General features: G+C 32.8%; 1 protein-coding gene across 1 annotated transcript; it reads right to left on the reverse strand.

The window, feature by feature from the left end:
• Positions 1 to 12,193: 12,193 nt before the first annotated feature.
• On the reverse strand, positions 12,194 to 12,773 carry LOC103495163 (transmembrane ascorbate ferrireductase 1-like). The gene is made up of 2 exons (XM_008456634.2): positions 12,579 to 12,773; positions 12,194 to 12,454 (listed from the first exon to the last, which is right to left on the reverse strand). The coding sequence occupies exons 1-2, from the start codon at positions 12,771 to 12,773 to the stop codon at positions 12,194 to 12,196; spliced, it is 456 nt and encodes a 151-aa protein (XP_008454856.1).
• Between the last annotated feature and the right edge of the window lie 431 nt (positions 12,774 to 13,204).

Below are 13,204 nucleotides of genomic sequence, written 5' to 3' on the forward strand. Positions count from 1 at the left end.
CGTATACAAAAAATAGCAAAATCTAAAAGATCGTGTATAAAGAAATTAAAAAAAAACATTTAGATGAGAGTAACCAAATATAAACGATTGTGTAAAAAAGTAAACAAATGTGTAAAAAAAAATATAAGATTGTGTATAAATAACCTTGAAAAAAATCATTTAGATTGGAGTAGCCAAATGTAAACGATCGTGTAAAAAAAGTAAACGATCGTGTAGAAAAAATAAAAGATTGTGCATAAAAAATCTTTAAAAAAATCATTTAGATTGGAGTAGCCAAATGTAAACGATCGTGTAAAAAAATAAATTATCTTTAGAGAAATCTAAACGATTGTGTACCAAAAGAATTAAAAAAATCGTGCACCCAATTTTGAAAAAAAAAATCGTTTAGATTTGGTTCCCCAAGTCTAAACGATCGTGTAACCAAATTTAAACGTAACTAAATTAAATAATCGTATAACAAAATTAAACGATAGAATTGAAAATATAAATTGTAGTCATATCTAAATGATCGCGTACCAAACAATAACCAAATCGAAACAATTGCAAATATATTATGCGCACGTTGTTGACGGCGTAGTTGACAGGGCATTTTTGGTATTTTACACGGATGGCCTTTGGGCTTTTTTTGTTTTCGGAATTGTTCTATACAGTCTACTTACTTTCCCGCTTTGTTATATTTTTTAAAGACCCCTATAAAAATCTTAATAATTATATCATCGTTAATATAATTATTTTACCCTTCCTTATACTTTAATTATATACAAATATAATTACTCCAAAATCTTTAATCTTACTAAACCAAAACAAAAACTATAGTAACATGAAATTCCAAATCTCCAAACTAATTAAACATTCTCCAAGCAAATATATAATAACCTAATTCCACAAAATCAATAAAAATTCTCAATTTATCTTGAAATAGCAACCCATTAATTCCAACATAATTAAAATTAAAATTACCTTACTTTGGGGCGTTACAGGAATTTATCCAACAAAATGTTGAATTTTCCCACTAATTTTAGTCAATAGGCAAAATGGTCATTTAACCATTCTAGTCAAAGTCAAAATTTGACTTTTTTAATGCAAAAATCAACATTTTGACTTTTTACCATTTTGAATTCTTGACTAATTTCGACCTCCCAAGCGTTTCTCAAAATTCAAATCATTTAAATTTATAGCCGGTCAAAGATTGACTTTTTACAACTTTGACCAACTCCATTATTTCGAAGCTTCCGGTATGAATATGTATTCATATTTTTATATTTAATTCATATTTAAAAATTCAACTCTGTCTCTAAACCAACAACTATATCATATTTACTTGTCGGTTTTTCTCTCTTCGCCTAATTCAAACAATTTGAATCAATCCATCATAATGTTCTAAGTTTATTCCTTATGAGCTAGTTGGGGAATCTAATAGACCTATATCATGGCCTCCAACAATTCGAGATTAACTGGCTAAATCCTTTTAGACCAAGCTAATCAACATTTGTTAACTAAATGGTCATTCCACTATAGTTCCGTAGTTGTACTCCCCTCACTATAAATATGTAATGCTCCAAAATTTAAGGTAATTTGTATTGATTATCTTAATTTAAAATTTTTTGAAATTTTGGGTGTTATTTAATTTCTGATATTCAATTGGAACTTATTAAATATTTTGGAAAAATATCTAATTGTTTATATTTGAGAGAATGTGATAAATTATATTTGATTGTATAATTAATTGTTAATTAAAGTTAGAATAATTATGAGGTAGATATTATGGTTATGTAAGGATAGTTGTTTTGGAGAAAGACATTTTGTGGAGAGAGAAAGAAATTTAAAGTAATAATTATATAATGGAAAATATAATTATTATTTGGGAAAAGATAATTATGATATTTATTTAGAGAAAGGTTGATGTGATTGGTGTAAGTATTGGTTTAAAAAGGGAGATTTGGTGGGTTTTAAATGAAGAGAGAGAAGATTTGATTGTTTTGGAATAAAATAAGGAATAGGAAAAAGGGAAAATAATAATAGTTTTCTTATTTAATATGCCTGGAGAACATCAACCATCTTCTTCATTGAGAAAAATAAAAGGAAACCCTAAAATTTTTCAAACCCTAGCCGCTGTCGCCTAGCTCCTTCATCGTGTCGCTGCTATTCTCCTCCAAGTGTCGTTTCCGTCACAGTCGAGCCTCGTCGACCATCACACGTCCCAGCCGTTTGACAGCTGATCGTCTGCATTGTCTCCGTCCGTCGTTTCGTCAAGCTGTCGTCGTCGATCGTTGGCTGTCGCCGTCAGCCGATTCCCTTCATCCGCCATTGATTCGTGCAACCTAACCCGAGTGAGTCTGCCCACACCAGCCGCCCGCCAACCGGTGCAACCCAAGCTGGTTTGCCTTCAACCCGACCCGTGTGAGTCCACTTGCGCCAGCCACCCGCGTGGATCCAAGTCGTGCCCCAGTCGCCACGCGAGCCATAGTCTGTCCAAGCCGTATGTACCCCCAGCCGAGTCACCCTTGTACGTGCGAGCCGCCCTGTACGTGTGAGCTGCCTACCCGAGCCGCCTTTTGCCTTCTAGACGAGCCGCCTAGTTGTTTCCCCTGTTTTTCAAGTCGTTTAAGCCACCAAGCCAATTTTTGGTCCTTTTCACCTATTTTTGGTAAGTTTTGTTTAAGTTTTGGTTGTTTCCCCACAAAGATCAATTTTAGACCTTAATTTAATCATGGATTTAATTGAATTATTTTCATGATAGGTCAATTGGGGGATTGAACTGAAGATTTTTCCCAACCCAAGGATAAATTTGAAATTTTCTTCAACTTTGGGTAAGTTGAGATAATTGGAATTGGACCCTAGGAAATTAGTAATTAATTTATTAATTATAGTTATTGGATTCATTTGTGCTTAGGGCTTGACTGTTAGGGAGCTTGATCGTGATTGTTAGAATAATCTTTCTGTAAGATAATCTCCAAGTAAGAGACTCTACTACTAGAATTTCGACTGAAATTAAGACAATCGCATGTGTATATGGTTATGCATAGACGATAGCTAAATTGCATAACTCGATGTTACTGATAATGACTGACATTGTAATGATAATTGACGCAAATGACTGATGTTATGATATGACTAGTGGTATGTTGAGGAGGACGACTGTGTTATGTTTATGATTAGGGTATTTCAGTTAAGTATGCTACGATTGTTATGATATGTCATGTTTATGAAAATGTTATGACATGTTACATGCTACAGATAGGATATGCTGTTAGCTTTTCTATTAGAGTCGTACCCACATGGGTGTCCCTCAGGATCACCACCTTTTCATGACTGCGTGATCCGACGGGATCACCAGTCCAGTATGACATTGACATTGACATAGACATGATTATGAGTGATTCGACAGGGTCACTCACAGCCCAATTTGTCTTAGTGTTTCCTTCGGGTACACTAAAGACTAGTTTGTCCTATGTGTTCCTTTGGATTCACCGAAGACTAGATATGTTCCTATGGGATCACAGATGACACGTGTTCGTGGACATGCCAGTTCAGGGGTACCACTTTACAGGACTCTAATAGGAAGTTAACAGAAACCTAGCGGGACTAGTAGTGGGTCCTTTACTAAGTACATTTTTATACTCACTCTTTCATGTTTAATTTTTCAGGCAAAGGTAAGGGCAACGGCAAGGGCAAGCTGGCGACTGACAAGAAGTGACTGTTGCGAGTCATAAGGATCATCTTGCTTCCACTTTATGTCATATTCTAGATTCCAGTATTTGCATTTTTTATTTTTTTTATTTTATTGTTATTTTATTTCTTTAAAACTAGATAGGGCCCGAGTTAGGATTTTATTTTTGACTTATTTCCTTATACCTTTGTTTATGCTTTTAATGAGAAATTCGGGGTTTTGTTTTATTTTTTATTTTCAATTTATAAATTTTATTTATCTTTTAAATTAGTAATGACTTCAGCTTAGTATAAGGAGTCAAGTCATTACAAAATATATTTGTATCCATCTAATATAACTATGATCAGTAAGTTAATCCTTCATAGGTTGTTTATAAGCTGAGCTGGGTCAAAATACCGTTTTACCCCAAGACTACATCTTGCTCCTCAAGTCCCACCGATCGTTTATTGAACAAATGGTTTAAGGTTCAACCTATAAACTGAATCCCTCTCATTGGGCCCCTTGTACAAGACCTGGATCCAGTCCTTAAGGGAACAACCTACCTACTACCCTAAAGCAGGTAAGAGTGAATTCCATCTTGCACCTTATGTCCTCAGCTATTCACTCGTTCTTACCCGTGAAATGAGAGGCTTGTTGGGCCCTCGCTAAAGAACTACCCTCACCTATGAAGATCTAAGGATATGCTTGGCATTTTTCAGACTGCAATTCTAGAAATTCTTGATGCTTTGAATTCTTAGTCATACTTCTCCTTGAATTGTTCCTAGGTAATTTGATTTACATCCCCACCTAACATCCTCCTTGTAGACTCCGACCAGGTTGTACCTCTGTCTCTTAATAAGAACACGGTGCACTGAACCTTCTGGTTGTTAGTGCACCTCTATAATGAAAAATGGTCTCTACGGAAGTCAACCACACTGTGCCTTGGTGGGGTCTTCCAAAGATCTGTCGAACATCTAAAGCTTGTACTTCCTAAAATCCCTCAAGTGTTTAGCTTTTGTTGATATCTGATCTGACACGCTCTAGGGTTCAATTGGATCTTGAATAAGTGCCAGTGGGGCCTGAATAAGGGCTGGCGGGCAAGGCTGCTGTTAAGCACACGTCTATATTAACAAGTCGTTGAACCTATGCTCTATTGCAATGAGGTTCGCTTGAGTGACCAGTGCTGCAGGGTCGACAACTTACACTGTAAACTAACCTTCAAGTTGATTACATCCGCTCCTCTTCCTCGACCTCCCTGACCACCCCTACGTGCACCTCTTCTTGGCGGCATTTTCCTAATATCCACCAATAACTTCTTTAGTCATAAATAATAAATCACTTCATGCAGTTTAACATAGGCAAGGTCATACATATAAATCATGAAAGCGTACTTGATGACACCGGCGGATTTAGCATAGGCCCAGGGGGGCAAGCCCCCCCCCCCCCCAACTATATTGTCTTTATATAATATATATATAAAGAAAACTACTTAATTACTAATTTTTATCATTAGCTTAGTGGTTATTCTGACTGTCAGTCCTCCTTCGAACCTAGATCCGCTATTGTTTAATGAGTGATAAATGATCGTTCTAGCCATAGGGTCACAAAACATAGACTTACATCATAAATCAGTCTATAGAACCTAAAACATAGTCTCTGATACCAACTGTAACAACCCGACTTTTCAAACTAAGCTGAGGTCATTACTTTAATACTAAAACAGTTCATCTAAACATAAAAGTTCATGAAAACCTATTTAAAATCAAACAAATATCAAAAAATAAGAAAAATTTTCTTTGGACCCTATTCCAAATAAATTTAAAAGTTCATAACATCGTTTATGAAGTCATAAAAAATAAATAGATGTCTTAAACATGACGTTCATTTTCAATCCTCAAAACAAAAGCAGCGAAAACATTTAAACAGAAGCATTTAAATGAAAAAAGTTCCTACATGGCGATCACGAGTCCATCTTACCTCTCGTCGACGTGCCTTTCATAATACCTTTTCCTGAAAAGGTTAAACATAAAAGGGTGAGTATAAAAATATATCCAGTAAAAAACCCACTACTGGTCCTGTTAGGCGTAAAAACGATTAGCTTCCTATTAGGGGTACCTGCAACATAACAGTCTTGTGATCCCATAGAATACGCGTATCAGTCTAGTGATCTCGTAGATGCACACATGAGTGTAGTGATCCCATAGGATGCACACATGAGTCTAGTGATCCAGTAAGACGTATACATCAATCTAGTGATACCTTAGAATGCACACATTAGTCTAGTGATCCCGTAAGATACACACATCAGTCTAGTGAGACTGTAGGATGCACACATCCGTCTAGTGATCCTATAGGATGCATACATAAGTCTAGTGATCCGGTAGGATGTACACATCAGTCTAATGATACCTTAGAATGCAAACATTAGTCTAGTGATCTCATAGGATGCATACATCAGTCTAGTGATACCTTAGAATGAGCATATTAGTCTAGTGATCCCATAGGATACTCACATCAAATCTAGCGATCCCGTAGGATGCACACATCTGTCTAGTGATCCCGTAGGATACACATATAAGTCTAGTGATCCCGAAGGATGCACAACATGTGGTAATCTCGTAGGACACCGTGCCTATAAGGTACACTACACCATAGATAAAGGTAATAGTTACCCCCAATCCATTCTAAACAGTCCATGACAGTCACATCAAAACCCTTTTAAAACTAACAATTCATGTTCTACACATAACCAGTCAAAACCCACACGCTAGAGCACATCACAGTTTAATCAACAGTACAATACAGTGACATATCTAAACTACATATTACAGCCAGCGTCTAAATTCAATCAAAAAAGTAAATTAAACCATCACTACTTTCTAACTACACATAACAGTCAAACTATCTTAGTCAATATATTCCAACTTTCGTATGAGTCAATACAATCCCAACTTCAATGTGAGTCCAATAGTAGAAATCCCTTACCTTAACTTTACCTAAACTCATTGATCAAATTAAAGTCCAATGAGACGAATCTACACAGAAACATAAAAACTCAAACACTATCTCAAACAAATTCACCCAACTAATTCACCCAAATGTGAATTCCACAACTCATCTAAGTAAATGGAGAATCGAACTCTAACCAAACTTGTTGTATATTCTAAGAACTCAACCTCAAACACCTTCAAGGATTTAATAATTTAATCCAACAATTTAATCCACATTTACACTTAAAAATAGCTATGAAAATAGTCACAAAAACTACAATTTCGTCCTTACCACAAAACTCACAACGAGGCAGAAGCAACTTTTGGGTTAGACAGACGGAGGGCACAACAGAATGGAGGAATGCCGCGCGGGTAGAGAAACGCAGTGAAGATCGAATTGGACGTATAAATAGTACAGCGACGGCAAGCGGTTGGGTTTTATAGGGATGCGACAGTGGCTGATGCTGTACTTAGGTGGAAACAGTCAAACGAGGAACGTGATGTCAGCAGAGCTTCGTGGATAGAGGTAGATCAGAGAAGCGACGCGAAGTGTGCTTCACAACAAGTGGCTGCTGAAATTGCGAGAAGGAAATGACGGTATGACCAACGGGTAGAGGCTTCCACGGTTGTGACGATAGAGAACTAAGGTGTGTTGGCGATTGTCAGAGTAGCTGGCGGAAAAAGAAGAAAGAAAACAAAGAAAGGGGCGTGTGAGCGGCTGAAGGAACGAAGAAGAAGAAGGAGAATGGAGTTTAGGTAGGCAAAACTGGGTTACTTTTTAAATTATTATTATTAATAATAATATATTGATTATATTATATTCTATTCTACTTATTATCATTTATATTTTCATTTCCTTTTCTTTTCTATTTTTAATAAAAATCTTTTTTCACAAAAAAAAAAACCAACAATAATAATACCCAAAATTTTAAAACTTAACAAAAAGTAATTTAGGTTGGAAAAATACCTCAAAATTTCAAGCCGTTAGAATATATATATATATATATATATATATATATATATTCAATTAAATCCAATTCAACCAAAATGAACTTTTCCCTTCAAGATCCTAAATTAACTTAAATTCTCAATTCTTTTAATCAACCAAATCTTCTCCAATAAATTAGTTATTTTAAAATATTATAAATTCCAATATGAATTATAACTCAACAATTAAATTTTAGCACCAATCCTTAATATAACACCCAAATAATTTAACATAATTAATAAAATCCCCTTAAAGATTCGGGATTATATTCCTAATTTTCTCAATAATTATATTCCAATATGTCTGTATCAATTTTTATTTTAAATAAATCTAATTCCTTATATTTTCTTATTTACACAATCATATCAACTTCCCTCTATAATCAATATTTATCTCCAAATAATTAATTATCTTCCACGATAATAAATCTTTATTTTTTCACAAAATAATTATCCTTTTACAAATAATTATATTTTCACACAATATAATTATTTTTCTATTTTATCCCTTAATAAATATCTTTTCTTCAAAATACAATTATCTTTTTCTTTAAATTATTAAAATTTATGTCATAAAACTCGTGGTTTGTAGTTAAAATTATATTCTATTCAATAAAGTGGTTATTGAGTACTTATTAGTGAAAATATAATACTATAATCTTGAATTCAATAAACTAAAATCTTGAAGCTATTTAGTATAGACTTCAACTTTATGAGAGGCAAAAATAGCTCAAATGATCTATAGTGGGCCAAGGGATCCCACACTCTCATTGGTCCGAAGGAATTTGGTTTATAGGTTGGACCTTAGACCAATTGTTCAATAGTGTCAGTGGGACTTAAGGAACAAGATGTAGTATCGGGGGTAAAACAGTATTTTGACCTAGCTGAGTTACGAACAACCTAGGAAAGATTAAATTACTGACCATGGTTATATCAGATGGACACAAATATATTTATAGTGAGGGGAGTGCAACTACGGGACTTTAGTAGAATGACTTGTTGGTTAACGAATGTTGATTAGCTCGACCTAGAAAGGTTTAGCCAGTTAATCTCATAACGTTGGAGCCCATGATCTATAGGTCCATTAGGTTCCTCTGCTAGCTCATATGGAATTAACTCAGAACAATATGTTAGGAATAATTCAAATTGTTCGAATTAGGTAAAGAGAAAGAAACCGATAAATATATGTGATATAACTGTCGGTTAAAGAGCTTTATGTTTAAATGTGATTTAAATATTAAAAATATGAATATAGATTCATATTTGGAAGCTCATAATTGATGAAAATAGTCAAAGTTATGAAAAGTCAAAATGTTGACTTTTAACTTTGAAAGTCAGACCTTAATCGTCTATATATTCAAATGTGATTTGAATTTCAGAAAAAATGAATGTGAATTCATGCCCGAAGGTCGAAATCAGTAAAGACGAACAAAATGGTATAAAGTTAAAATGTTGATTTTTGACTTGAAAAAGTCAAAGTTTGACTTTGACTTGTATGGTGAAAAGACCATATTACCCTTGGACTAGTTATTGGGAAAATCCAACATTTTGTTGGATAATCTCACTAACACTTAGTGAGATAAGTGGCTACATGAGATGTGAACACCTAGGTCACTAATTTCACTAATAGTTAATGGATTATTATGTGTTATTTAAAATATTAATTACATGCAATTTAACTTATTTAAAGGGCATTTTTCAAATTTATGAGAACTTTTTTGGTAAAATTGATTATTTTTGTTTTTCTGAAATTTTACCAATTTTTTCTCTCAATCTCAACCTAATCTTCCTCCTTTTTCCATCCCTCTCTCATATTTTCTTTCACTTAACAAATCCCACAACCCGATTCTAAATTCAGAGAATATATGGTTAACACTAGTGGTGATCTCAATTCGTGTTTGTGAGGAGATATCAATGATTAGAAGGCTTCAAAAGAAAGTTATTTCTCTTAACCCTAATTAGGGTAGTTATTAAGCATTTTAACTTCTAAATTAGTTTAGATGCATCTAGAGTAATTTTCGATCTGTTATTACATTGTGCATGTCTCACTTTTTCATCATAAATAATTATATTTCAACTAATATAATTATCTTTTCATTTCCCATAATAATTATATATCTATACACATAATTATTAGATCTCTAACAAAATTTTCACTCTACAATTTAATTAAATAACATCAATAATTATTTAATTTAATTTAGTTTCAATAATACCAAAAATCTACAACTTTATTTAAACTTTATAACATACAATGTAATCAAATTCTCAACAAACCCACAAGTCAAAACCTATAATTAATTAAAATATTCATCCAACAAATATTTAATTAATTCCAAATTTCTACAAAATAAAATAATTCTCATTAAATGAATTCAAAATAATGTCTAATGAATTAAATCTAATTAAAAAAATCTAAGATAATTAACTCTAAAATTATCTTAGTTTTTTGAGGTGTTACATTGTAAGCTCTCATTCCGCTCTCCTTTATTTTTTCTTTATTTAAATATCTTCTAAAATTGTGAAAAAGAAGTTGGAATATTTATACTCCTTGAAGGTTGAATTTTCTTATAACAAAAATTAGAACTAATTTAATAGGGTTTAAGACTTGAATTTTGTTAGATGTTTAAAAGAATGAAAGAGAAAGCAAAAGGAAAGTTAAGTATGAAGTGAGGGGCATAATGATCTTTTTCAAGATCTTTTATTAATAATAAAGCTTTTTTAAAAAAAGAGGGAAAAAGAAAAAGAAAAATATATTTTTCTCTTCTTCTTCTTGAGCACGCCGACAGCCTCCCCTCTCTTGAATTTTCCCTTCCCCCGACCGTCTATCTCTGTCTCTCTCGCACGCCAACACACTTCCATCTCCTTCTTCCTTCCGTCTGCCCCATCGCCATCGGTAAGTTGCATAGCCGCTACCAACAAAGACCTCTGGTCGTTGACACCCCACGCGAGCGTTGTTGAAGTAGATTGCGCCGACGCCACCACCTAAAATGCCATCGTTCTAGCTTGGACGACAATCAACACTCCACCGAACGACGACCAATGTCGTTCGACTCCCTTTCTCCTTGTACAACGCTGAAGAGTACTAGCTTGCATGCCACCATTCACCGTTGTTGCACCAAAACCACGAATTTGATAGTAGCTTAGTTATTGGCTTGCGTGTAGCCTAGGTTACCTCAGAATTCTTGTCTCATATTTGTTTGTACCACAGCTGGAAATACCATGGCTCCGCCGTTCTCACTAAAATTTGGCTTTGGGATTTGACTTCTTGCAAGGATTTAGCTATTATTTAGTGGAGAAGGATAGAATTATTTTTGGATGTTCAACGCGAATTTGAGTAAGATTACAAGTTTTATGGTTTGGTTCTTAAATATCCATTTAATTCTAGTGTTAATATTGAATAGCTCTTGATGTTGAAAGTTAGATTTTGAATTTAGAAAGTAGTTAGTGTGTTGTCCATTGAAATTAAGAGTAGTTTGCTAAGTTCATGATAAGGTTTAAACTAACTTTATTGAGTTTTTCTAGAGTTCTTGAATGTTCATTAAGTTTAAGCATCAAAATTGAATAACCCATTATGGTGGATGCTTATTTTAAATATTATTTTTAGAAACATCGAAATTATAGTTAGAATTTTACATTATATAGTCTTTTTTACTAAGACAATAATTTAAGTTATTTTTAATGTTTTACAACTACGGCATTCACATGATAATATAATTGAGTTGAATTTGAATAAACATCGTTTAATACATATGAATTAATAAAAATTATTGTAAATTATATAGCTCTTTAATTTTTCAGCAGAATTTATGTGTATTTGATAATGTTAGTGTTTTAGAATTTTTTTTTCATATTTTAATGAATTCTATATATTTTTTTTATTTTTTACATAATTATATTATATTTAAACTAAAAAATTTAAGCGAAAATGTTGGAAAGATAACACAAGAAACAAGAAACAAAAACGATTATAAAAAATTCTTTTGTTTTTATTTCTTTTTTCATTAAACAGAAAATGAGAATAGTTATCAAACATATTCTCCTTCCTTATTCTAAAAAACAAAAGACATAAGAAATAGAAAATAGAAAATAGAAAACGGGAATATTATTAAACGGGTCCTTAATAAATGATTATTTGTCTATCATTGATACAAAACATATAATTTTTAATGAAATATAGATTGTTTATCACTAATAGACTTCAAATCATCTTTTAGTAGCATCTATTTTAATTTTCTCTATTTTCTGTATATAGTGCTGTATAATTCATATCATGTTTAGAGCCATATATGTAAGTGCATATCCAAAAATTAAAACAAAACATCATATTTTGTAATTCAGTAATTGATACAAAAATACACTAATAATAAGAAATAGTACAGCAACTTATTTTCTCAAAACAATCATACACACCATTATATTAAATTTAAATGGAAGATATGCAAGAAATTACAAATTAATATAATCAATGTAAGGAAATAGAAAAACCAAACTGGGGGATTATTAATTAGTTACGAGAAGATCAAAAGTAGTGAAATGGGGAGAGTAATCGTTATTGCAATAGAAATCAGTAAAGGGGTGGAAGAATGACAGTGAGCACAACAGTGGCGGCATAGAGAAGAAGAAGAAGGCCAGTGAAGTTGACAATAAGGCCTTGCTGTGAATGACCTAAAACCAATGTATTGAACCTTTGAAGTAACCCTAATTCAGCATTGCATGTTGCTATTAAAAATATGAATATTCCAAAGTAAACATGCCATGGCAACATGTTTCCTCTTCTTCTTGATTCTGCTCCAGGGAAGAAGTACACAAAGAAACCAAATATCCACTGCACAATAATATAAACTTTAATTATATATCGTACAAATGTTGTACAAATATTTTGAATAATTGGGATGCGTAGCACTTTAATTTTATCTTATGGAAAAGTAATGTTTAAGGGGAGAAATTACCTGAAAAGCATACAAGGAAATGGCTATCAAACCAATCCAAGAATGCAATGAAAGAAGGTCTGAAAGTTTGATTTCATGGTGAAACTTGAAAGCCATACAAACACCAAAAATTCCAGATGCTAATGCCATTAGATGCAAAACCAAATGCACCACTTTTCTCCAATACTTTCTTCCTGGTATTGATTTGTATGCCATGATAGCTGCCCCCATAAAACCATATATTTTTAGTCTTTACACATAAATATTAACTAACACATATGAGTAATAAATAAATATATAACTTGCATGTTAGGTTAAGCCATGTATTTAAATAAGTCTTACACACGTATAAGCTCGTCCAATAATAATCCGAAATTGCAGAGTTTTAATGAGATTCTAATTAATCTAAATTTGATTATTCAGTTATAAAAGCTGAATTTTGTTGGTTATTAGTTTGAGGTTTCGGGCCGACATAAATGGTTTTTCTCCGTCATGTATTATTATTATGGTATATTTATCCCAATAACCAATTAAGTGGAAATTAGTCCATCGTTAACTTTTCTTGTTACAAATTTGATTAGTTATCTCTTCTATTGTGTATTTTTTTTTTTTTTTTTTTAACTTTTAAAGGGTTTAATTTTAAAAGA

This window comes from Cucumis melo, chromosome 10, assembly GCF_025177605.1.
Source record: "Cucumis melo cultivar AY chromosome 10, USDA_Cmelo_AY_1.0, whole genome shotgun sequence".
NCBI classification, from domain to species: domain Eukaryota; kingdom Viridiplantae; phylum Streptophyta; class Magnoliopsida; order Cucurbitales; family Cucurbitaceae; genus Cucumis; species Cucumis melo.

What these genes read in the sequence shown, in the direction of transcription:
- LOC103495163 (XM_008456634.2), bottom strand. Translation starts at nt 12,773, where the DNA reads ATGGCATACAAATCAATACCAGGAAGAAAGTATTGGAGAAAAGTGGTG. An exon ending in TTTCCTTGTATGCTTTTCAG is followed by an intron (nt 12,455 to 12,578) that starts GTAATTTCTCCC and finishes ATTATTGTGCAG; the next exon opens with TGGATATTTGGTTTCTTTGT.